Source organism: Harpia harpyja, chromosome 5 (genome assembly GCF_026419915.1).
Source record: "Harpia harpyja isolate bHarHar1 chromosome 5, bHarHar1 primary haplotype, whole genome shotgun sequence".
NCBI classification, from domain to species: domain Eukaryota; kingdom Metazoa; phylum Chordata; class Aves; order Accipitriformes; family Accipitridae; genus Harpia; species Harpia harpyja.
In genome coordinates this window covers 40876932-40902931 of record NC_068944.1, presented here as the reverse complement: position 1 = coordinate 40902931, position 26000 = coordinate 40876932, and the positions used below count along the sequence as shown (strand labels likewise).

General features: G+C 36.6%; 1 protein-coding gene across 5 annotated transcripts in view; it reads left to right on the top strand.

Moving 5' to 3' along the window:
- The window catches only part of PDE7A (phosphodiesterase 7A), a 78434-nt gene extending 53013 nt beyond the window's left edge, over positions 1-25421 (top strand). For 4 of the 5 annotated variants that reach the window (XM_052787385.1, XM_052787383.1, XM_052787387.1 and 1 more), the window contains 10 exons: positions 9119-9270; positions 10959-11022; positions 13341-13436; positions 16555-16655; positions 18518-18649; positions 18963-19054; positions 19675-19819; positions 20687-20783; positions 21816-21896; positions 23283-25421. In XM_052787385.1, coding sequence (XP_052643345.1) covers positions 9119-9270; positions 10959-11022; positions 13341-13436; positions 16555-16655; positions 18518-18649; positions 18963-19054; positions 19675-19819; positions 20687-20783; positions 21816-21896; positions 23283-23494 — 1172 coding nt within the window. In that variant the 3' untranslated portion in view covers positions 23495-25421. The remainder of the gene's footprint in view (positions 1-9118; positions 9271-10958; positions 11023-13340; positions 13437-16554; positions 16656-18517; positions 18650-18962; positions 19055-19674; positions 19820-20686; positions 20784-21815; positions 21897-23282) is intronic. The other variant, XM_052787386.1, reaches the window with a different exon arrangement.
- The last annotated feature ends 579 nt before the right edge of the window (positions 25422-26000 follow it).

Here is a 26000-nt window from a genome sequence, read left to right as displayed (position 1 = left end):
TAGTAAGGAAGTGAAGCCAAAATTAATAAAGTGAAACTAAAGTGAATAATTAAGATAACAGCAAAAATATTGGGAAGTGTTGTATGCAGATAGCACTTAATGCTTTCAAACTTCCTTTTTAGGAAAGGATTGTTGGATTTAGTCTGGAAGAACCGGATAAAAACCGAATACTTTGGTTTTGTGGAGAGGAAACATTTTTTTTCTTCCTGCTTTTCCTGTTGTATCTGCACCAGAAGAGATAAGACCTTGTCAAAAGGTTTTTAGAATTCTCTCATGCCACTCTAGTCTGAGCATGCTTCTATGGGGAGGTGGTGATGTTGCCCACACGTGTGGCTCTATTTTGTGTTTTATAGATAACCAAATATGTTGCATCTGTGAGTTAAAATATCTTAGAAAGAAGAAAACATTTTTTGAATTAATCAGTATGTTTCTGTAAACTTTTAGGAATGACTCAATTTTGAATCAAATTGATGCCTGCATACAGTACAGTGCTTCACATAGGAGAGAAAACAATGTCATGGGAGCTTAAAGCTTCGTTGAGACTTAAATGGTTCTTCTCCTTAGTTGTATATGGAGCCTTTTTAGAGGGGAAAGGAAAGAAAGGAAGATTTTAGGTGACTTTTACAGGTGATGGATAAATCTCATTCTTTTTCTTAAGAGTGCAAACACATGAAGAAATTCCAGAGTTTATCTTTGGTATACAACTTTCAGACTGTTTACTGGGAAATTGCAGTTCATGGAACATTTCATATGCTACTTTGAGATCTGGCAAACATGTCAGCATCTACTGTTTGCAGTGTTGTTTTGAACCTTCTAGTTTTTTGCTCACAAATCATTGGGAAAGGTTTACCTTGGACAGTGAATTTAGACGTCGTTGGGTGAGAGGGCAGAAGTCAAAGAAGAGAGAAGAATTCAAATCCAAATTGATTGCCTTAAACGATTTGGGACATCTTTGTGTCACAGCACCTGATCATGCATTTAACAATACCATCTAGAGGTTGAGATAAAATGAGCATAGTCCAGATGCAGTTGAATGCCCCTTTTTTGTTTCAAGAAAACAGAGGAATTACCTGGCTAAATCTGGTTAAGAGTAATTGTCTGTCTTGTTCAACAGCCTACTGTGAAGAAGGGTGAGTTTCACAATAAGTAAAATCATGCAAGATTTCTGTGTGGTCATAAGTTGAATGAAGTATTCGGTTTCCTTGTGAAAATACCAGCACTGAGGAGTGAAAAGCTTGTACTCAAGGGATTTCTCTAAAAGCTGTCTTTCTGTGAAGGATGCATTCTGAAATTGTCATGTAATTATTCACAATCCAGATTATTCAAATAAATTGTTTTCCTCAATGCGAGAGACATTTTTACTTCGATGTAGTGTGGAGAATGCAGTCACACAGAAAATGTCCTAAATACAGCTTTGGCCAAAAGAAAACAGTGAAGATAAACTTGAAATGAAAAATGAGTTTGAAGGGAGCTTGATTAAGGAAGATTTCATGGTAAAAGCTTCCAATTGAGAATACAGGACAGATTTTTTCTTTTTTTTTTTTTCTTTTGCTATTCTAGATTGTTATTTTACCTACAATTTCTTCTTTTCAAGTTTCTGTAAAACAGCATGTGTGCTCTGGAGTCTTGCACTGGTACAGCTCACTCTGTTTGATTGCTGAGGTAAGTTTGACCTTAGAAGAACACACAGCCACAGTCTAGTTTTTTCTTTTCTTTTCTTTTGAACCTCTAAAATGTGTTCTTTCTCCAGGTAGCTTATTTTGAAAGGCTTTTTTTGTTTGTGGGTTGGTGGTTGTGTTTTTTGTTTTTTGTTTTTTTTTTTTTTTTTAAATGCTGGACAATTTGGCATAAAACATGTGAGAATTCTTTTGTTTTCATATCTGCTCCCAGTTTGACGTTTGTACTGACAGTCATACAAACTCTTAAGGGATATTCTTTTTGTCAACTGTGATGTGTTATTTTTTGAATTCTTCTTTCATTTCTGGGGGTGAAAAATAACCAAAAAAGATTACTTGATGGTTCTGTCATGCCATTGCCGTAGAACTGAAGATTTCTAGAACACCAAAGAACGGTGTTTTCTTGGAAGACATCAAGAAAAGGATTTGGTGATGGTCTGGAATATATTATCCTTCTTTTGGGAAAAGACTTGAACCATATGTGTCGTATACTTGTTCAAGAGCATCAGTATCTTGATTAACACAGCATAACCCATTTTTGTAAGGGATATATGTGTATTTTGATGATACTCCTTTAAATATTTTGCTTCAGTAAAGTTTGTTAGTTCCACACTATGCTGTTGTGAGCTACAGATTTGCCTTGCCCAGTGGGTGGATTCAGGTAAAAAAAAAGTATACAACTGCAGATTTGCTGGGGTTATGATTCAGTAAATTGGTAGGGAAAGAATATGCCTTGTATATACAGTTTTGTAGTCCTAAGATAATTGCAAAATGCTTTGCAGTCCAGCACAGGAATGGCATTGTTCAATTTACTTAATTTTGTATCCTTCCTGAGGTATTTACAGAAATATTAAGAGGAGCCAAAATTCAAGAGAGTTACATGAGTAGAATCCGTTAGATACCTTTTCACAGGGTTTTCTTTATGCTTTTCTGTCTGTGTAACAGTTTATAGTGCCATTGGAGAATTGGCATTTAATTCATACTGAAGTAATCTAATCCCTGTACTTTGAGTAATTTCTCTCAAATTAGCTCTGCTTTGAGCAGAGAATTTCACTAAAGGACTTTCAGAAGTCTCTTCTGTCCCTTCCTACCTAAATTATTCTACTGTTCTGTGTCTCTGTACTTTGCTAAGGCGGTATTTCATTCTGTAAGATTCTTCAAGAAAGGAGTTATCTTTGGTGGTGGTAATGCATAGCAGTTGCCCTCCATCAGGGAGGATCTGTTGAAAACTACTAGAGTTATTAGAGTTGTGGTACTATTAGACTTTCTTGAAACTTAAATTTTTCTGATTCCACTCAGAAGACACTTGCAAAGCCATGTTTGTTTAACTAATCCTTAACCCACAGCATGTTTTCTGGTGATCACTACTATTTGGGAAAAAAAAAAAAGTATGTATGTGTATATAAATATATATATAGAGAGAGAGAGGTTACATTAGAAACAAACCAGTCTGGCTTAGTTTTTTCTTTTAAGGAGAAGAGAGGGTATAGTGCCTTACAATGATGCTAGGCAGGGCTTCAGAGTGGTTCTAAATAAGACAGGAACTATAATAAGGCAATTCAGACACCAATAGTCTTTATAAGTAACTTTAAAATCCTTGCTGAAGTTATATCTTCCAAATGAAATCATAGTTTTATATATGACTTCAGTACTAAATGTCTGAAAAGGACTTTAAAATGCAAATCATGAGTGGAAAACTTAAAGAAGAGCTAAATAACAGGACTTAAAATATTTTTTTAAAATGTACATGGATCTAATGCATTTCTTAATGGTTTGATGGGCATAGATGTGAAATTAGAATGCTTATGGGTCCCTCTAGTGGTGTGAAATGCTAGACCATACTTTCAAATTCCTCATAAATAGAAAATTATTTGTATCTTGGAAGCCTTAGAAAAATGTTTATAATTGGCATGTGAAATTGAATATTTCTTTCAAATGTATATATTTACAGATAGTGGCAACTCAGCTATTATGTCATGTTTGATAATAGTATCTGCTATGTAAAAATGATAAATGTGTAGTTGGGTTTAATATGGAAAAATTGCGAGAGATTACATCCATGGAAAGAAGAGATTTCATTGAATTTTTTAGGGGAAAAAAAACCTCCTCTGGTGGACCTCCGCACCTCAAACTTCAGGTTTTATGTTCAAACATAAGAAAGGTCCGTCCTCTCAAGTATTTTTTTTTAAATTCTTATTTCTGTTAGTGGCAGTGACACCTGAGATCCTCAGTTAAACTGTTTCTATTGTTCAATGATTTTTATCATGGATAATTTGCTATTTACTCTTTGGGCTGTAGCAGGGAAGAAATGGAGGTATAGTTTTTATGCTGGATAGCCTTGTTTCGACCAGGACCCCATCAGAGGCTGTGAGTCTTTATCTTTGCATTAAAAGAAAGTTGAAGCATTTTGCTGGGATTTAAGGTTTCTATTAATAAAAAATTAAACCAAACCATAATTAAATTGTCATTCTTCTTTTTGTTGTCTTTTGTTGTCCTTACTATATGAAAGATGCAAAAAATTCTGAGAATATATCAGTATATTATGATTTTGTGATTGTCACTTGTCTTTTCTCTGCTTATTTTGTATTTTTATTTCAGCATGAGAAAAATAAATATTTAATGTCCCTGTGAAATATGATAAAAATATTTTTTTTAGGTTTTCATGAAGTACAGCACACTAAAAGATTAGGAGTGGGAAGAGACATTAAAATAAGTGTCTTGGAATACAGATGAAATCTGTTGCATGAAGACAACTTGATATTATTTTATTTTCTTGCTGTATATGCATAACAAACAAAATAACTGACGTTAGTAAACAGAATTATTCCTTTTTTTCTTTATTTTGGAGAAGGGCATTTTTTATTATGCCAGTGTCTCACTCAAGATGCTTAGAAACAAGAATGTAATAATTTTAATAAAAAAAGTAACTTGGAAGTACAAAATACTGTGGGTGATATTCTGACTTTAAGTAGGACATGAAGAGTTAAGAAGGGAAGGAGAAGGTCATAGGAGAGCTGCTGTTGACTAGGCACAAAGGCCTACAGTTTCAGTCTTCTGGTTCCTTGCATCCAAGGCACTTTTGAATGCTGTAGCTTCCTTCTTAACATGCCCAACATCCTGACTTTGCTTTCATTCCGTTTCAGTTCTCAAAATTGTAAATGTCATATGCATTTATTTATTTTTCTCATTCTAATTTGTCCTTAAACTGTCCTTATCTCCTAAGAGCAAGTGGTCACTATTGGATATTAGAAGGGCATTTAGCACACTGAAAACTCCAAATGAAATGAAGGATGTTTGGGCTGGGAGGAGGGGTGTTTTTGCAGCATGCTTTTTCTTGAGCCAAATGTAATACACTTGTCGCTCTTCACCTTCTTTCCATTATAAATACATTCTTGAACCTTGCTTTGTTAGGGTCTCTGAAATTAGCATCTCATTTCATGACTCATGATAGAGGAGGGTAGGCTGACATTCTCTTATTAATCATGCATATAAAGGGAATGAGTTTTCTGCTCGTGCCAGGAGGGAAATACCAAGTTTCCATTGCACAACTGTATCGTTCAGTTTACCAGTCCTTCCCATGAACTTGTCTTTGCTGGTCTGCCAGAACCACAAAACGGTTGATTTTTGTACCTGTCATAATAATTTATCTGTGAGGAAAAGGAAACTGCAAGCACGAATGCTATCAGTGTTCCTGCAGCTGAAGAACCTATCTTCCCCCCCCCCTTGTGTTCCCCCCCCCCCCCCGAAAGCTACCTGTTTTCTTTTTCAGCTTCCCTTTTAAATTAATTACCTGTCAAACCTCCACATCTGACTCACCTATTCTGAATTGTCCTGTAGCGAATGTTTAGCTTTTAAAGAGAGAGCAATTTACTTTTTGGGTTGGTGTAGTCCCCATGAGTTAGGTGTTCTTGAACTGCAGAGGGCTGGCAGGGCTCAAAATCTCTTTTTCTCATTTGGAAGTTATTCTGATCGTTGGAGATCTAAATGATAAGACGTTTGGTCAAGCTGTTAGTACCTAACTGGGGCTCTACATGTGGAATAAATAGTAGTTCAAAGGGAAGCGCAAAGCTCTGTCCCTGGGGAGGAACAACTCCAGGCACCAGCACAGTCTGGGGGCTGACCAGCTGGAAAGCAGCTTGGCAGAAAAACACCTGGGGGTCCTGGTGGACACCAGATTAAACATGAAACTGCCATGTGCCCTTGTGGCAAAGGCAGCTACTGGTATCCTGGGCTGCACTAGGAGGAGTGTTGCCAGCAGGTCGAGGGAGGTGATACTGCCCCTCTCCTCAGCACTGGTGAGGCCACACCTGGGATCCAGTTCTGGGATCACCAGTACACAAGAGATATGAACATGCTGGAGAGTCCAACAAAGGTCAAGGAAGATGATTAAGGGGCTGATGAGGAAAGGCTGAGAGAGCTGGGACTATTCAGCCTGGAGCTGGGAAGGCTTGGGGGGAATCTTATCAATGTATATAAATACCTGAGGGGAGGGTGCAAAGAGGACAGAGCCAGGCTTTTTCTAGTGGTGCCCAGTGATAGAACCAGAGACAGTAGGCACAAATGGAAACACAGGTGGTTCTCTCTGCATATCGGGAGACACTTTTTCCCTGTGAGGGTGACCGAGCACTGGCACAGGTTACCCAGGGAGGTTGTAGGGTCTTCCTCCGTGGAGATATTCAAAAGCCATCTGGATGTGGTCCTGGGCAATGTGGTCTAGGTGGCCCTGCTTGAGCAGAGGAGTTGGACCAGATGACCTCCAGAGGTCCTTTCCTACCTCAGCTGTTCTGTAATTCTTTAATGGCAGCATTGCTGCCAGGAGTGCTGGAATGAAGTAGGCTTTGTTGGTTGGTTGAGTTACATCAGCTGGAGCAGTGCTCTTTTTCTTTTTTTTTTTCTTTTTTAAATAAGGGGGAGAAAAAGTAGGATTAATGTGTAAGAGTAGTGGTTTACAAGCTATACAAACTGATGATAATTCAGAGAGCTTAACTATTTTTAAGATGTCTCAATAGCATATTGCGAAGTAGGGAGTAATGACTGTTCAGTTTCACAGAAAACTAATTCGTTTGCCTCTGCACCCACATCATCAGCAGAAAAAATACTGAAGCAATAACACGTGCAACCCCCCAGATGACTTATGGACACAAATATAGGTGGAACGCAGGCCTATACTGCCAACTTACCACATTTCTGTGTTCTGTTGTCTGTTTTGCTGACAAAAGTTGTTGTTTTACTTGTATTACCTACATCATGCTGTTCTGCCAAAGATTAATGGGTAGCATCTGTGACAGTGAGACTTACTTGTGGCATGACAACAGAAGTAGGTTTTTGTTAACTATAGATCTGTAGAAGAGTACTTATGATCAAGAAAACTATCTGTACTTCCAGGAGAGTGCTGATTTCTCCTACTTAAATACTTTGTTTTATTGATATTTAGTGAAGTTCCTAGATTTTGTATGTGACTCTGTGGACATTTTAGATCATTTAATGATCTAAATATACCTATTTTATATTATTTTATTTAAAATCTAATGACTTCTGTTCTGAAATTTGGATTTTAAGGGACCAGATCAAGACTGAAGGATAAAAACTTCTTACCCGAAGCCTACGTTCCATTAAGAGGAACAGCTGTATTGCTCCCTGCTTCTCTGTTCTGCAGGCTGGCAGTGCACAGACTGTAACCTCATGTTAACAAATGTGGTTAGAAATATTGGTAGAGCAACGCAGCATGACAGCATCTATTTATTTGCCTGCTGTACATGTGAATGTTGCTTTGTAAGCAACTTTTATCATACGTAGTACACCTGCTTACGTAACTGGAATATATAGGTACCAGTGTCTTCAGAGGAAGTGCCCTTGGCCTTAAGTGTGATGACTTGAACAGATGTCTTTCATGTGAAGTTGTCTGTGTTAGCCCTTTAAAACTGATGGGAACTTCAGTATCTTGATGAAGTGTTTCACACATGTCTGAAAGAATATTCCAGTTTTGTCAATTTAATCTCTGTTAGCGCAGACAGTTGATGTGAAATGCTGCTGCATTTGATTAGATATTGTATGTTCGTGCAACTGTGAATTCTCTTCAGAGGCGTTTTATTAGTGTAGTTTGGAAATTAATATATTGAGCTAATGTAGAACAGAAAGTTCATTGGAACTTCTGCAGGGAGAAGCATTTATATGGATAAAGATTTATCTTACACAGAATTAAACTGCTTTCACTAGAAATCACTGAGGTCTTTAACTGAGGGTGTTCATCAGGCCACACCTTCCCCTGTACAATATTTTAGACTGACTTTAAGAACAAAAATTGTAACTGCTTACTTCACAGATTTCTAATATGCCTTGTTCTTGGAAGGGCAAGAGGTTTATACTACAAAGTTGGGGTCATGTTCGTTTTGAGGATCTGCATTTTTGGAAAAGAGCATGTTTGCCTTGACTTCTTACCTAATACCTTTTTTCTTCCCCCCCCCCCCCCCCCGCCTTTTTTTTTTTAAACATAAATCATTTGGGGCAGAATGAGGGAATATCAAGATTATTGACTGTCTGTTGGTTATATAAAACTGCTGTTGGAAGTATTGCTGAAAAGAAAGTGAAGGCCAAATTTGGCCTTACATACCTCAGAATGAAAATATCTGGCCTGTTGCAAAGAAACCGTAGCTATGCGTAGTTTGATCTCCAGGTTTCTAAAACACTTCAAGCTGTCAAGTGGAATTGAACAGAAGCTAGCACCAGTCATTTGAGTAAACCTGTTAACCTAGTAAGAGTACAGCAAAATATTTAGATTTATCTTTGAAAACAGGCTAAACCAATTTTCTGTAGTGTTTTCACTGTACTGGGAAAGGGAATTACATATGCTGTGAAAGTAAATGTGGTACTTGTTTGGCAGAGGAGAGGTTCTGAGCATAATGATCTGCAAAAGCATCAAAATCACTTGACTGTGTTTAAAACTTTGCCAGTAAAGTTAAGAGAATTTCTGAGCTTTAAAATCTGTGTAAAAGTTATTTGTACGTGCTCAAAACCTACTTGTAACTCCTGTATCAACACACAATTACTGACATTCTCTTGCTGGTGTACATATCCTATGTGATTTGCTAGGGACACGGATTGGATGTGTAGAGAACAGTTTTCCAAAAAGTCGTTGTTTGCAGTATTGTGTGATTTTACACAATTTCCATAATATTTCTGTCCTTTCAGTAACAGAGTTCCTTAAAAAGATAAGTTTCAGCTGTGATTTAAATATTTGGTTTTTTTTCACAGGATGCTTACACAGAAAATTTTCTTTTCTAAGCCATAGCTCTGTACTTACTATTAATAAAAAAATCTGTATTTGTGGCTGAAATACTTGATACACAAAATTGTATCACCTTTGTTGTACTGAACTTCCCTGAACAGTCATCTTTTTGGTAAAGGTTTTTTAGAGAGAGTATTTATTTTCTTGTTTTTTGTAGCAAATTCTGAAATCGAGGTGTCTGTGTCTGCGAGAAATGTGAGAAGGTTGCTTAGTTTCCAGCGATACCTGAGATCTTCCCGTTTTTTCCGTGGTATCACTGTTCCAAATTCTTCAAACATTTTAGATGATGATTATAATGGACAAGCAAAGGTTGGTTGCTTGATTTTTATTTTTTTTTAAGTATGTTTTTTAAAATGTTTGCTAGTATATAACTATATCTCATGTTAAAAGTGCAACCAAATACAAATTTTAAGCATGTATTTTTTTATGTATGTGTGTATGTTTGGGGGTTTTTTTGTGCGTGTGTATATCTTAATAAAGTCCAGTCCAAATTACATGGTTTCTAACAAACTCCTTTACCACCCTCAAGTTCACTGGGATGATTTTTAAAGCTTATGTGGCTAGTGGTTTGTGTTTTTTTTTTTAATAACTGGTGAATGGAGGATGCACTTTAATAAACAAAGAAAGAAAAATGTATCTGTATTTAAGAAATGTAATGGAGCGATTTGGACAACTATTCCCCCCCTTTCATTTTTAGCCTAACCTCACTAATGAACATCTGGAAGAGTGACTACCTACTACTGAAAACTCAATAAAATGCAGTAAATGGATTTATCACAAGATTATTATGCCAAACTGACTTTTTCTTTGGTAGGCAATTCTTGTAGAAAAGAAAATTGTGATAGCTCTAATATGCCTGTGCTGCAGTGAAGCAGGGAAAGCGGGTACTGGGAAGATGGGCAGTACTAAGAGGACAGCTAGTTGGATGAAAGGCTAGTTAGTGTATTGGGGACAGAGGATGGATAGTGCTGAAGGGGTGTGAGCAGACAAAGGTTATTCAGGTTATTCAAGATGCCAGAGGCTGTGTTGTCCTACTGATTGCTTGTAGTGCTTTTTGTCTGGAATCTTGACACAGAAAAGGAATATACTTAAATACCACGAATGTATCCATGCTGAACATGATGAGGCTGTGGTGTAGGAAGAATCTGAAAACTTGGAGGATGGATTTTAAAAGCATACATGTAATAGTAAAAAGATCTCGTTAATGCTTTTGTTTCTTCTGGTAGTGGAGTTTTAGTGGCTGGTGGAGAAAAGCTAGAACATATAATTGGATCACAAAACAGCTCTACCAATCTAATGAGAATAGGAGAAGGCAAATCTCTGTTGTAAAATGTGCAGGACAGGTATTTCTGATAGAGGTAGGGGAGGCAAAGATTGTGACTGCTGAACTCTGGTGAGGCCTTAAGCGCTGTTTGCTGTTCCTGTTCATCCCTGTTACTGGAAGAACAGTTCATGTGGAGCCACTGTGAAGAGGTGCTAGTTCAGTGAGGTGGAAAGTCAAAAGCCATTTTCTTCAAAAAGAAATTAAAAGTTTGGCTCATGTCTAGTAAAGCATCTAGATATTTCTTTTCTATAAACAACAAGGGAAAGAGAGAAGACAAGGTAAATAACTGCACAGAGATTACTTAACTTGTTCATTGCAAAAATGAAAGTGGAAGAAGTCTGAATACAGAGTCATTCTGTCATACTGTTTCTGGCTTTAACCTAATTGTTTTAAATTGTGTCTTACTTCTAAGAAATTGACTAAAGGATGAAGGGAAAATCTCCAACCAGTTCTGTCAAGGCACTTCTTTGTTTTTTTCAGTTTTTTTAATTTGTAACATGTATTTAAAAGTTTTTCACTTATCAGACAAACTTAATTATTCTTTTAATACTATTTTTTGTATGTAGAAATCCTAAGACTTGCATCTGTCTCTGAAATCTTAAATACTCCTCTGGGCTACAGGAGGACAGGCATATACTGAGAAAAAAATGACAGCTTTTCTGTTTTCTTTCAGTGTATGCTGGAGAAGGTTGGAAATTGGAATTTTGATATTTTTCTTTTTGATAGACTGACAAATGGTGAGTTTACTTTTCCTATTTCATTTGTGTTTTATTTCTTAGCATAACTTAACTATTGCTCTTACATTGCAGTATGTGATTTCTTGTTCACTAAAAAGCACAAATTCCATCAAGTAGTACTTTTTGATTTAATAGTCTTTAATCTAAGTCCTAGTTTGCCTGGTCACCCTGTTAAAATACTGTTACTGTCAGGACTGATAATAATCATTGATTTGTAGAAGAGGCTGCTCTTGTACTTTGTAGGTTGCTGTTCTCTCTTATTAATTTGAAGTAGTAATTTGATATAAATTAACAAATAATTTTGCTGACTTGGTCTTTTTTAATTACAGAGTGCTGGTAATTTATATGGTTGTGTCAAAAAGGTCATATTGAACAAGTATTTTTTTATAAATTTAATGTTAGAATAGTTCTATTACTTTACATTACGAAGGCATGTTGGTATGAATGCATTATAATTACAACATAGAATAGAATACCTAGAGAATTAGGAATTGAGCAGACAGAAGCTACTGTACGCATAGCTTGCACAAAATACAAAAAGGAAGAGAATATTGTGGTTAGTTTTGTGCACCTATTACAAATAGTGATAGGAACTACAGAAGTAGTTGGTTAAAAAATCAAGTAAAGTATTGTTTAAGTTATGGACAAACAGTTAGAAGAGAGATCTGTAAATGTGCTGCGAAGGAGGAGGGAGGGCTGCTGCAGTGGGTAGGGTTTTGTGTTATAATCACAGCAATGCAAGCTGAGCTTTGAATAGAATGGAAAGAGGAGATGAGCGAGTCCAGCATCACAGCAACATTTGTGCCAGTGTGGGAAGCAAATGGAGGGTAGCTCTTGCAGGTTTTACATCAGTCCAATGGAGTTGGTAGCAGAGATGCAGTTAGGATGTTTAAAATTGGCAGGAAGAGAAATGAAGTTCAGAAAAGAAAATGTGGCGCCAAAAGATAATTTTCTCTTCTGTTTTGTTGAAGGGATGCTTGGCTTAATCTAGTGTAAAAGTTGTATCCTCACAGTTTGATTTAATACAGAAAATGGGTAGAAAAAACGAAAACGGCAAGGATTTTTAAAAAGAATGTTTATATAGGTAATGATAAAGTTTAGATAACTGAATGTGAAAAAGCTATGTGTGCAGGTTAACTTGTTTGTAAACATAGCTTATTTTGATTAGTTTATCAGATGGGAGTAATCTGAAGTCATCCTTCTTATAAGATGCCTTCTCTACCTTTTAAATATACTTTTTTCAACTACATTTTAGATACTACCAGTACAGCTTCTATTGTGGAAGCCTTCCTATGCCATCCATTTTGCATCCTAATTTAGTCATTTTAGGAGGACATTTTGAACATTGTTCTTGTCTTGTTCTTGACAGTTTGTAAGGGAAGTATGCTGTATATAAACCTCTGCTTGATGAGCTGCCGTAGACGAGCCTGTAAGAAACAAATTAGTAAATGTTGTTCAAAGAATTGCGTACCTTATTGTGAGGAAGTGGTGTGCACATGCAAATACATTAAGCCTAGTAATAAGCTAGATTTAGCAGAAATTTTTGTCCTTTTGTACCTCAGTTTCTCTCTGTGCTACGTTCTTTAATTCCTGCTAAATGAAGATTGTCAGAGTCAACGTACCAAAACTGAGCTATCTGCCACAACACATTGTTTGCAGAGTGAATAATGGGCAAGCTATTTCAAGTAAACATTTGCCAGCTATTTCTCTGTCTCTTACAGTTTTACTTGTTTTACCACTGCAAGTGATTATAATATTACAGCTATGAGTAGGTGAAGTATATTATAAGCTTGTAATAGTATACATTTCCTAGAGAAACTTAAAACTTTGAGTTCTGGGTGAAATAAGGAGTAGTTTAGCAAAATACATGATGAAAATGTGATAGCATATGTACAATGTACACTAATTGATTGTGTTGGTTAGCTTTTTTCTTCGCCTGATTATTTTTGTATTCTGTTTTAAGCTGTATGTCTGTTTGTGATATGTTGCATCATGATATTTATAAAATTGAATACTGTTGTAACAGGTTTGCACATTGAAGCCTGTTACTTTTTAATGTTCGGTAACATTTTCCTCCTACCAGTTGACAGTGGACAGTTGGTGAATGCATTATAATTATGCAAAACCACTAGTGATTACTAGAGGAGATAGCTAATGGAATCTTGTCATGCAGTAAGATTTAAATATTTATCATAAATTGGTGTAGAGATTTGCTTGTATAATTTTTGTGACCAATTTGTTTGAAATAATACATTTCTTATGAAAGAGTCACTGATTTCATGGCTTCCAATGAATTAGTATTTTCATCTTATTTTTAGGAAACAGTCTAGTCAGCTTAACGTTTCATCTGTTTAATCTTCATGGACTAATTGAACACTTCCAGTTAGATACGATGAAACTTCGTAGATTTTTGGGTAAATACAGCTTTTTATTATGATGAATATTGCTGTTTATCCGCATTTTTATACCTTAACTGAAGTGCTGGTTATAGTTTAGCAGTAAGGTTTGAAGAGTACTGATGCAGTCCAGATTGTGAAGTGATTTAAATTATATTGAGACAATCTCTCAAAGTTTATATGAGTGTAGAAATCTCCATGTTAAATCCAAGCAAGTATTAACAAGTTGAGTAGTTTCATAGCAGGTGCTGTATTGTATTTATTCAATCTAAATAATCAGGAATATGTGTGACATTGTGTGACATATTTATTGGGAAAGGCTAGACAGCTCCTTTCTTTGTTTTGATTTTCAGTTCTGTTTTAATTTCTGAAGTTCGTGATATCGTTTCCTGACTGTATTGAACATACCAGTTTTGCTATATTTAATGGTGCCAATTTGATGCTATCTCTTGCTTGCTCTAACTCTCCTACAAACAAGCACTGTACTGTGGGGATACAGTCTCCATAGACAGAGTGCAAGACAATTTTACTCAAATGTTTGGGCCCGCAGCACTGGAGTGCCTCAATGGAAGGAATTGTAAATACAATGTACAATATTCAAACTAAGTGGTACTTTCACTCGACAGCTGAAAGAGCTGTCTTTCTACATCCCTGTACCATAGACACAGATGCTGGTGTGAGACTTCCTTCCTTCAGTTCTTCGGTGACAGTGCCTTTTATTTAATTTTGTGGAGTGGGATGCTTTGGTTTTTTGTTTTTTTTTTTTTTTAACTGAGCAGGAGAAACAAGATTCCGGTCCCTTTTAGCAGGCTTTCACAGTTTCAGAGAAAACAATTTTGTGGTTACAAAGCTTGTTTAACAGGGGAGAAATCACACTTGGAAGGCTTTTCTCCTCTTTCAAACAAGGGAATGTTTTTGTTTTCATCATTTAGTTCTCTTTCAGCTTTAAAAAATTTCAGTTCTGTTTTGCATTTCATGTTGTTTTAAAGTGGATACAATTCCTTCCAGTTTCAAAAAGGTAGATCAGCTGACCGTGAGGACTGGTATATTGGAATGTGAAGAAAACGATTGTAGAAATCTGGTCTTAGGCTACTCAAGTTGTAACTGAGTGTGTTTTGTCTTTCTCATCTTGCTTATTTCCTGGTTAGTTGAGATTTAGCAAATGACAGTACTTGAAATGAAAGGCCAGTTAGGAATGACTGGATTAGTTAAATGGTTATCAAAAGATAACAATAGTCTTAACTACATATGACTACTCAGCCATAAATCACTAAAATGAGATTATACTTAGAAGAAAGCAAAATTTTATTCTAGCTTTGAAATTCACCACCTTTCCCTTTTTGTTACTGCCTTCTACTAAATAGCAGTAAGAAAAACATTTCTTAGCTCTGTCCCAGCCCATCTGTCCCAAGGAACCTTTCTTCCTAATACAGCTGCTTAGCCTGAACCCAATTCATTCTATTCTTTTGCTACCTCTTGTAACCTAGTCCAAAGTAATCTGAAGATCAAATTCCAGAAGACTAGGACAGCTCAAGTGGTTCATAGTGCCATACAAAATCTACTTTATTTGAGAACTTACTGTAATCTTTTTAAGGAGAGAAATCTGGTTTTAGTCCTCAGTAGGATCTCAACATTTTATTTTTGTGTATATATATCATGTATGTATGTGTGTGTGTGTGTATATGTATGTTTGTTCATACACATACACAGTCTTTCTGTGATTTCCAAAGGTTACTTGGAGAGCTGTCTCCTTCTACTGTGTGTTTTCAAGTTCTTACTCCATACCCGAACAGGGGGAGAGAAAATACCTGGAAACATAGGGTGGTTGTGCCATTCTAGTTCTGGCAAACTGTGATCAAAATATTGTCCTAGGTCTGCTTTATTAAAAAAAATAAGTTAAGAAAATTGTAGACTTCAGGTAGCTGGACCAGCCTATGAAGCCACAAAAAATTGAGGAGTAAACCAAGGACATCCTCATTCATGCACTGGATGTGAGGGATAGGTCAAGGGGAGTTCTACTGCAGGTTCATAGACCCCAAAGATGCTTATTTTCATTATTTTCTCTATGAGGTGTCAGCTATGCATTGAGTACTATCGAGATTACACGATGGTTACAGTGTTTTGACTTTTCATGAACCACACCTCTTCACAAATACCTTGGCAGTAATGCTCTAACATTACAGTCACAATTGTATGAAGGGTACTGGCTTGTAAACTGAGTAGGAAAAGAGGTTGTGGGCATGTTTGTTTGAATGGGACTGACAGACTGTAGTCAGCCAGGAAAGTGTTCTTTGGAGGTTTGCTTGAAGCTGCTAATGTGTCATATCAGGCACTTTAGAAAATAGTTTGATTGCTATGCTTCAGATCTTCTCCCCCTCCATTCTTTTTAACATTATAGTTTTTTCACTCTATGTACTCAGGCTAATGTTCATGTCCTTTAAAGTATTCTACCTATAATATTTAAAGACAGACAGGAAGATAAAGGAAAAAGGAGGAAAGCAAGGAAGAAATTAAATAGGGAATATTAAATCTAGGAGTGGTTAGTCAGACCATCATTTAAATGAGATTCTTTTCTAAATTGCATATAGGCTTAAATTTACCTGAGTACAAGTATGAGAAGATGCCTAAACGATGTAGAGGTGGCTTCCCATGACCACTCTCTGAAGGTGAAAGAAAACCACTTTATATGACAGGAAAGCAGTGCCTAATTCCTCTGATCCCATCTGTTTCCAAGGCTTGTTATTGAAGTCATTCTGATGCTTTGGTAAATAGTATCATCTTCATTTTGTATTCCAGGTTGCTTCAACATTCAGGCAGGCTAGATTATCAAAAGGAGCCTTTCCTGGGAAGTTCTCAAAGTCAAAGTATCTCAGATTATATATTGATTTCAAGTTGTTTAGTTTTTGCTCTGAGATGATTTTACATGTAGTTGATTTCCTTTAGAAAATACTGTTTCTTCACATAAAAATCTTTTATACCTGCATCGTGGTTCAGCTGACAATTTATTGACTTTGACTCTTTTATGTGTATGTAACTTGTGATATTGCATATTTCTGTGCCTAATAAGGACATATAAAATCGTACTTGAAAAACTTGCTATTTTATTCAAATTTGGATATTTGTTATTTTCCTGCAGTTATGGTTCAAGAAGATTATCACAGTCAAAACCCTTATCATAACGCAGTTCATGCTGCTGATGTGACTCAGGCCATGCACTGTTACTTAAAAGAGCCCAAGGTAAGGGAGCATTCTCACTTTTACATCACATGTACATACAGAAATACATGTATTTGTGTGTGTGCATATAAATGGATTGTGTGCACATAGATAGATGTATGTGTATATGCACATACACACACTTTTTATTAAAAGTGAACAAACCTAAAAACCTAACAAAAACCATTTTTGAACACAAAAAAGGCAGGGAATTACCCTCCATGTTGCTGAGGCTGTGGATTCACACCTGACAGTATGCTTTTCTTTTTTCCCCTCTTCTGAGCTGGCATTGTCTTTTGTGTGTCTTTGTGTTGAAGCAGAATAGGTAATTGATTAAGATTGCAGCTGTTTAACATAGCTCTGTGCCCGAAGACATTTACATAGAATTGCAGCCTGAGTCAGAGCTGGCAATAATAAACTTGTGTATTTGTCGTTTGGGGTGGGTTTTTTTCCTCCAGAAACTACTGTTACCCTTGCTTTGCTTGTCTTTGATGTTAATGAATAGTATGCTTGGCCGGAGGCATCTTATAGCAATACATCAGGAATTCTCTTTGGCCTTTCTTTCTAAAAAAGGGCAGTGTGACAGATCTTAAGGAGCTGAGCTAGTTGAGTGTCCTTTTTCTTGCTACTTGGACTGCTGGCAGTCTGCTCTAACTGATTTCTTAGACAATTTCAGGGCTAAATCTTGCCCTGTATTAAATTGAAGACTGTAGCGCGCTCTAGCCAGGGTGAGACAAGTTATCTACTTTGATGCAGATTATCTCCAATCTGGTATTCCCTTGAATAGCATAGCTCTTTATTCTGCTTCTGAGGTAGCAACAAGTAAGTTCTGGCTCCATGGATGTTTTTCAGAAGCTCTTTGCCCACTCTTCCCACTCAGTTTCTCAGTGCTGTTCTCTGATCAATTGTTGGTGCAGTGAGCCAAATCAGAGCTGATACATGATGAGTTTTTTATGGCATGCGGTTTGGAAGCTCTGAGCATTTTTAATTTAATGCTTCTGGTGTAAGTTTTGTAATGCTTCAGATACAAGTATAGACTTTGTATTTTTAGTAACATATACAGCTACTGGTTCTGTTGCACCAAAGTACGTTATAAACATGTGAGGCATGATAGATAGCAAATGCAACAGGGAATATAAACTTCTGTCCTTGTAGGGTGTTTGCTGCATTTCACTTTTGTGCGGACAGAACTGTCCTCTCTGTTTTAGTGCAAGCTAGACTTTATTACCGAGTTTAACTCGGGGACCTCCCAACCAGAAATAGTAACAGCTATGAACAGTGAAAGTAAGTCCATGCAGTTTCATGCTGAGTTAATCAACATGCACGTACTTCTTGAAAATACTTATTTTGGGTAGATTTTCCTCCTTCGGTTCTTTTCCTGGTAGACTTTGAAATACGATTTTGTGTAAGAGTAGAAATCCAGTCTGAACAGTTCTAAAGTCTTCAGAGCATTAGTTTCTTCCTTTTAAGATGAAAGGTTTTTATGTTTTTTAAAATATACTTGATATTTAAAGCAGAATTGACACATACAGACAGACTTGGTAAATGAGATGGAGAGCTAATTTTAAGAATTTGTTGCTTTTACAGGGTCTGGTTAGAAATAGTACTTCATTACCAGCTAGAAAGTAGCATTTTGTGTGCCAGCATTTTTTAGGACAGAACCTTCCCCTTCAGAAAGAATAATGCTTAAACCATTGTTGAAATTTTGTAGCTTTCGAGGGGGAAATACTGTGAAAAGTCATTGGGGTATTAGTTTTACATTATTAAAGTCTTCTCTGAGTTTCTATTGGCTTTCGAAAAACAAAAATGTGACACCCATGCCCTTTTTCTAAGGGCACACTTGCATTGCTAACAGAATTACATTTGTTGTTATTATCTTACAGCTTTCCAAATCTTTAACTCCATGGGATGTTCTGCTCAGTTTAATAGCAGCTGCCACACATGATTTGGATCACCCAGGTGTTAACCAACCTTTCCTAATTAAAACAAACCATTACTTAGCAACCTTATATAAGGTAAGGATAAAATCCGTTGTTTTGTTAAAATCAGGTTTGGAGAATGCCTGAGGAATACAGAAAAGGAATCTAAATTGTGATGTATTTAGCTAATGGTAGGTTTGAATCCAGACGTTGTTTCCATGCCACTGGGATTAAAAATGTGCAAGCTAACAAAGTGTTCAGGATTTGTGAGTTTTAACCTCCTTGAAAAAAAAGAAAAACACCACCCCCAAAACCCAATGAAACTGTCTGGTACTGCTCTTAGTATATAGCTCTTCAGTTTAAGGAAAAAGTCATTGATTGATACGTATAATACCCTTTTTGTTTGCAGAATACCTCAGTATTAGAGAACCATCACTGGAGATCAGCAGTGGGGTTGCTGAGAGAGTCTGGTTTATTTGCACATATGTCATTAGAAAACAGGTAGGTTTATACAAAATAGTATAGATGTAAGCAAGCTGTCACTTAAGACAGCCTTGCAAAACAAGCTAAATTACTGCATGGCAGTCCTGAATACAAAACGTAGATTATGATCTATTTTAAGAATTCCTGGATACCATGCTGTTGGAGTAGAGCAGTTCGTGGTGCAATGTGATATTTGGAAAATAACATTTACTGGGAGCACACTGAAGAAGTGTATTCATACAGTCAAGCACCTGTTCAGATTAAACTTGGCAGCCTTTTCTTGTTCTGCCACCACAACTGTAGTTTAAAATAGACCCTCTTTACCTGCTTTAACAAGAAATGAGCTTTAAACAATTAGTTTGTGCATTTTTAAGAAAAAAAAAAAAAGGAAAAAAAAAAGAGCTGAAAACTGTTTTAGTCTTCCTGAAAGCTGCCAATGAAACATCCTGATATTTCTATGGATGTTGTAGGAATTTTTCAGAGAAGGAAAACAAAAAAAAGAAACAGTTCAGTGGAAGTGCTGATTATAAAGCTTGCATTTGTATAATAATGAACATGATAAAAAGACATGTAAATCTAGTGATGGCTGTTGTTCTTAATTATTAAGCTTTTTGAATGTTTGGTATCGCTAATTTCAGGCAGCTGATGGAAAGCCAGATAGGTGATCTCATTCTTGCCACAGACATCAGTCAGCAAAATGAGTATCTGTCCATGTTTCGATCCCATTTGGATAGAGGAGACCTATGTTTAGAGAATGCGAACCATCGTCACTTCATTTTACAGGTGATCTTTTGGGTAATATTTTTGAAAATACCATTTTAGCATCAAAAATAGTTTACTTAAAATGAGAAATACTACTTCTGCCAGGCTATCTCCTCCTTTCAAAATGAAGTAGAGATATCTTTAAGTTACTGTTACATTACAAAAAGGTTGTTCCCTCCACTTCAATCTCCGCCCCCCTCCCAGCACTTCTCCCAAGTGATGTCGTTGTGTTGGTAAGTCTGATAACTTACAGCTGCTAAAGCAAGGAGATATGTGTTTCCAAGACAAGGTTTAGTTCTTCTGACGACTCCAGTGCAGTCTCAGAACTGTGAAATTCTTTGTCAGAACGTATTTCAGGAAAGGAAGGCACTACTGTTGTGAATCAATTTGCAGCTAAAGAGAGGTTTAGCAAGCTTAAAAACAAAAGCCTTGAGAGTCTCTTTAGGTTTATAGAAAGCTTTATTATTAGGTCCATATTGTGGATTATAAAAGAAAGTAGACAAACAGATGAGAAGTTCTGTCCTGTGCAAATCATTACTAAAAATGTGAACTTCAGAGCCAGAAATGGAAAATACTGTTTGCTTACTTTGATGTTTCTTTTTCTGAGGTGGTTGTTGTCTCCTGTACTAGTGAATATACTAAATATAGTGCCCCTGAAATACTTTGACTTGACTGAATTTCCATATTATTCAGGGATGATCATGAGATCTGATAGTTCCCTGAGCGTTTTTTAAATTTGATTATAGAACATAACTTTAGAGATAAGTGCAACTGGTAGGTAGGTTTGTTATTCACAAAACTTAAAATAATCTGCTGTCAGGAAATAAATAATTACAGATGCTTCTGTTGGAGGGAGAGGTAATCTAACGCTGTATGTTAACTTACTAGATGGCTTTGAAATGTGCTGATATTTGTAATCCATGTCGGACGTGGGAGCTGAGTAAGCAGTGGAGTGAAAAAGTAACAGAGGAGTTCTTCCATCAAGGCAAGTAAGAGTAGAAGTATCTGTTGGTACATAATGTATTTATACTATGGAGAGAGCGACTATGAGTCATAGCTCCTTGCAAATAAAGGAATTTATATTTAGGACTAAGAGGTTTACAGTATAGTATGGGATTTTTTTTTTTTACTTTCATGGGTTGTACTTCTTGCAAAAGGTCGGTGTTACTGAAACCCAATGAAGAATCTGCTTAGAATCTGAATCTAGAATGGCTGGTGCAGTAAGATCCTTCAGCCTGAAAAGTGCTTCAGATGAATAATTATGCTCACCTTACATTTACTTAGTGGTTTCACTAAATTATGAAATATATTCATCATGTATCTTCAATATTTAAACTTTAGCTGTGAGGCCTGTTGGTAAGCGGGTAAGAGCCAGGGAGGAGATTTTTAGTTACCATGCAGTTAAGGCTACTTACTTATGTAAGCAGTTAATAAAGCTTTTAATTGACAAATAGAGTGAATTTTCTCCATTATTATTAAATTGTTTTAGTAATAAAGTGTGCTTCTCCTTTCTTAATGCTAGTTTAGCTGACTTGAGACCTGCTAATTTGTGCATGGATACGATAAATGGGGAACAGTGCTTTATTTGGTACTAATCATGTGAAGCTTATTCTTAGATAAAGGTGATGGGGAAGCAGAATAACAAATTGCCTTTAGTGAGAAATTTCTGAAGGCTAAGCTATTCTCTTCCATATTGCTAAGGGGGGATTTTAATTTGTCATTTCTATGGCTGTCGAGGAGGTTTTGCAAGGAAGTGTGTTAATCCTTTAGGAAACCTGTGATTTGATGTTTTTTCTTTAATTATTGTTTGATGAAAAATACGAAGTACTGTTAGTCTCACTGACAGGCCTACTTGGTTTTTTTGGGAGATGGGGGAGAGAAGTAAATGTATTCAGCCAGCTGCAAGGTACCATCCTTGTTAACCAACTTGCACAGCTCGCCTCTGTTAGTGTTCGATGGCTCCATTTGGGTCTGGACTTGATGACTTAACAGTTGTATTATACTTTTGTTTATTTAGGAGATATTGAAAAAAAATATCACTTGGGTGTGAGTCCACTTTGTGACCGACAGACGGAAACTATTGCCAACATCCAGATTGGTAACTGCAGTTCAATTTATTTTAGTAGATTTCTTTCAGGATGCCATTTGAAAAAAGTACCTTTTAGATACATTTCCTAGAGGTTGTACCTGCTCTGTGTGCGTGCATGGCAGCACTTTGAAAAAAATTGGTCTTTGTAACGATTTGCGCTATAACATTTCTCCCTTGAATTGAGTGCTTATGGAAAGGTGCTGCAATGACAGTCCTGGAGCCCGAAGCCCTTCTCTTTCCTCCCAGAGCAGGTACAGCATGGGAAGCAGCTGTCTGACTTTTCCCATGCTGCTGCCCAGAACTTTCTTCATCTGAAGTGGCCAGCTGGGGAAGAGGAGTGTTCATTCCCCTTGCATGTGCAGTCTCGGGTGCCTTTCGCAGCGAAGTTGCCACAACAGGGTTCCAGCTGTCTGGGTTTAGCTTTCTGGAATGTTGGCATTCCTTTTAAGTGCAGCCTTAAGAAGGGTGGTGGGCAGAGATTTGACGGAGAATGGTGAATAGCCATTGTATTAATTTTTTTTTGCTAACTTGAGTTGGATTTGAAGTAGTAAAATGACTTTCTATAGTTATTTTTAATAAAGTTGCTTATGTAGATTGAATGGGACTCAGTTAAAAACATAGTAAAGAAGAAATTTAATCACAAACACAGTGTGAATTAGTGCTTTAAATTGAACAGATCAGGTTTTGCCTCTAATCAGCTGCATTGTTTTAATTTAGCATGTTAGAAAATCATACATTTCTGTAATTGACAGATTCAATTTTGGTCACCTTAGCATTGAGTTTTTGGTTCATGGAAACAGACACTAAAAATAAATGCACATGCACATACACACATCATGTATATAAATGTGTGTTGATGTTTTGTGGCCTTTTAAAAAATTTCTATAATTTGTATCTTTAGTCAGCTTAATATTGTGAAAAGAATATCTTCTTTTTCACCTCTCTAGTATAGTTCAGACTGTCTATGGGGTAATTTGTTATAAAATCTTTCTTTGAGAAATTTAGGTTTTCTAAAGTAATCTGTGTGACTTAGTTGCTGATATTTAGATTCCCCCTGCCATGTTCTCCAGTATTTTCCTTTATTTGGTCTATGTTGGGAAAGAAAGGAGGTTAATTGGTAATCCAATATAATGCTGTTCTTTTGACTAACTAGTAAAATCTTTTACGTTTTGAGAGATTACTTTGTAAAGATGCCCTAAATATTGAAATGAATTTTTAAATGCATGTTGGAGAAGAGCAGTCTGACATATTATTTATTTTTTGCTACTAAATTTTATTTAAAATACTTAGTTTGAGGTTTTGGGTTTGGTGTGGTTGGTGGGGTTTTTTTGTTGGTTTTTTTTTTCCCTTCCCTGTTTTTTTCACTTGGATGTGTGTGTTTGCTTGTTTTCAAAGGGTTTATGACCTACTTAGTGGAACCACTGTTTGGGGAATGGGCCCGGTTTTCAAACACCAGGCTGTCACAGACAATGCTTGGCCACCTGGGACTGAACAAGGCTAGCTGGAAGGGAGTGCAGAGGGAACAGTCTGGCAGTGGTGACGATGTTGACCCCGCTTTTGAGGAAATGGACTCAGACATATTACCTCAGGAACCTCGATTGTCCTGACCTCAATCTTCATGACAAAACTGCCTCTTCTCTTGGTATCTGCACGGTTGCATTAAAGGAGATACTTGCCAGCCCAAGGTTTTGGTAAAATGGTAAAATGATGCCAGCATTATTTATTTCCAAGTTTTCCTTTGACACAGACCATTTGAACCAGAATTTTTTTAAACTGCAAGATCTGAACATAGAGCAATATGCATACGCCTCAGTTGGTTTTCGTTCGGAACCTTGAATATGCAAAGCACAGCAGTGACTGAGCCTTGGAGGAACAGTACAAAAGCTTCATTGTGCCACATGGCTTTGTTTTTTTGGTGACATTTGGAATATGGTCTTCAAATCTAAGACTTGAGATGGATTGTTCCACTTTCTTGGAATTTAGCAAGACTTGCATAAATGTGTTCAAAGCATACCTTCCACTCAGTCCCTGTTTTAATACGGAAATGTGAAGTGCCCATCCTCTGCTGCCTCTGGCAAGACTTGATGTTTACAAATGTACTCTGAAACTATTGGTTCTAGACTTAACCTTTGCGCATGGCTGTGAAGGAACCACTAACTTGGTTTTTTTGCTTTTTTTAAAAGAAAAAGATCAAATCTGAGACTGCAGCTCTTGTTTCTTTGGATGCCAGAAAAGCCTCCCATTTGCCATAATTTTGTTTGTGCACTGGGAACTGAGCATTCATCATACAGCACAGCCAAGCTTTACTCCAGTGCTATATGGGAATGCAATTTTTTAACGGCAGAAAACACTTCTGAATTTGGGAAGGGAAGGGGTGGGGGTGGGGGGGGAAGCGTCCGAACTGCATTGTGATTCTGCAGTGGAAACATCGCATGTTGTTTTCACTATTGTACACTTGAACTGCACATGCAAGAAAAAGGTGGAATGTCTAAACACCATAATCAGCTCAGGGTATTTGCCAATCTGAAATAAAGTGGGATGGGAAGCGTGTCCTTCAGAACAAGGGTACAAATGCCCCTTTCGCTGCAGCGTGTGTGTATGTGTGGGTGTGTGTATGTTTGGGACGGGGGAGGGTGGGAGGGAGGGAACCGGGAAGGGTTTGAACGGCAACATTTTTTTTTTTATTTTATTTATTCTTTTAGAATGTGACAATTTCATGAACAGCCACATTGGGGAGGAAACTGTAACAAATTGCTACAGATGCCTTAAACTATGCACAAAGCTAAGTGACCAAATTTGTTTTTGATTTGAAAAATAATAATAATAATAATAATAATAAAAAAAATAGTGCATTGTTTACGTATTCCTCCCTCTACTGAAACATTACCCACTAAAGGGTTTTTGATGGGAAAAGGAGAAAATGTTTTTTAGGACAAAATTAAAGGACTAATTTTAAACTTAAAACATTCCATTTTTGTAATTTGTTTTACATTGTTTTAAGTACAGTAAGCACAACTGTAATTAGTTTGAGAAACTGGTGCTTTCTTTTAGTTCATTTGTATTTCCCTGTTATTATTGTAAAAGACTGTTTCTTAATTCTGTTTACAGTTTGTTGCAACAGCCATTTTTGGGAGAGAGCTTCAGCGTAAAGCCATTTGTAAAGGCTTTGCCATATTCATTTTAATATGTGCCTGTTGCTGTTAACTTTTAATTAATAAAAAAAATCTTTTCACATTATGCTCCTGTACATTTAAGTTACGACCGAGTCCAGCATTATGGAAAGGTAGCTAAGGTTGCAGTCAGCTTCCACTGTAAAACTTAAGCCAACTTTTGGATTTGAAAATACTAGTCCTCATACGCCAAAATTTATTGCCTCTCGGAGCTTCTTCGCTTTTTACTGTTTGAAAAGCAAATCCTGACTTACCTGTTTCCCTTCTAAAATTAAGTTGTTTATTATTCTTTCATGTTCCCTGAAGTAGTATCATTAATCTCAAAGTGGCCATGTTTAAAAGAAATAAATTTATAATGAAACCATTTTTTTGAACCTGTGTGAACTTCCTTCCTTTGCTGTCAGTGCAAGTTCTTGTTGTTGTCTGACTTCAACAGAGAAGGATCAAATGGGACAATGAGCTTTGGCTATAACTTGCAGTAACAGAAAAGCCTTATTTTAACAGGTTGTCTTTGAAAGGGTGATACTTGCCAGTGGTGTTTGGAGCTGTTGGAATGAAGAGGCAACGCCTGCATGTGAGTAACTTACTACAGAGAGACTGCAGCTAAGCTTCCTTACAGCCTGTACAGATTTGTAGGGTTAAGCGTGGAAAAGTACGGATTCCTTTTCCATGTTTTTGAATAAAACATGCCAAGCCTGCAGCTATTTTCAAACCACCACTAAAATCAGCATCTGATGATGTCTTCTGTGACTCACTTTTTTTTAAAAATGTGAATTGGTTTAAAGACAGGGCCTCAACAGCAATATAAATTTTGCTACCTGTTACAGGCTATTTATAAGCATATTTTAATACGTAATTTTAATGAAAACTAAAATTAATGCATTTACAAATACGTATATAGCAATATTTCAGTACAATATTTATAAACAACCTGTGATTCTTT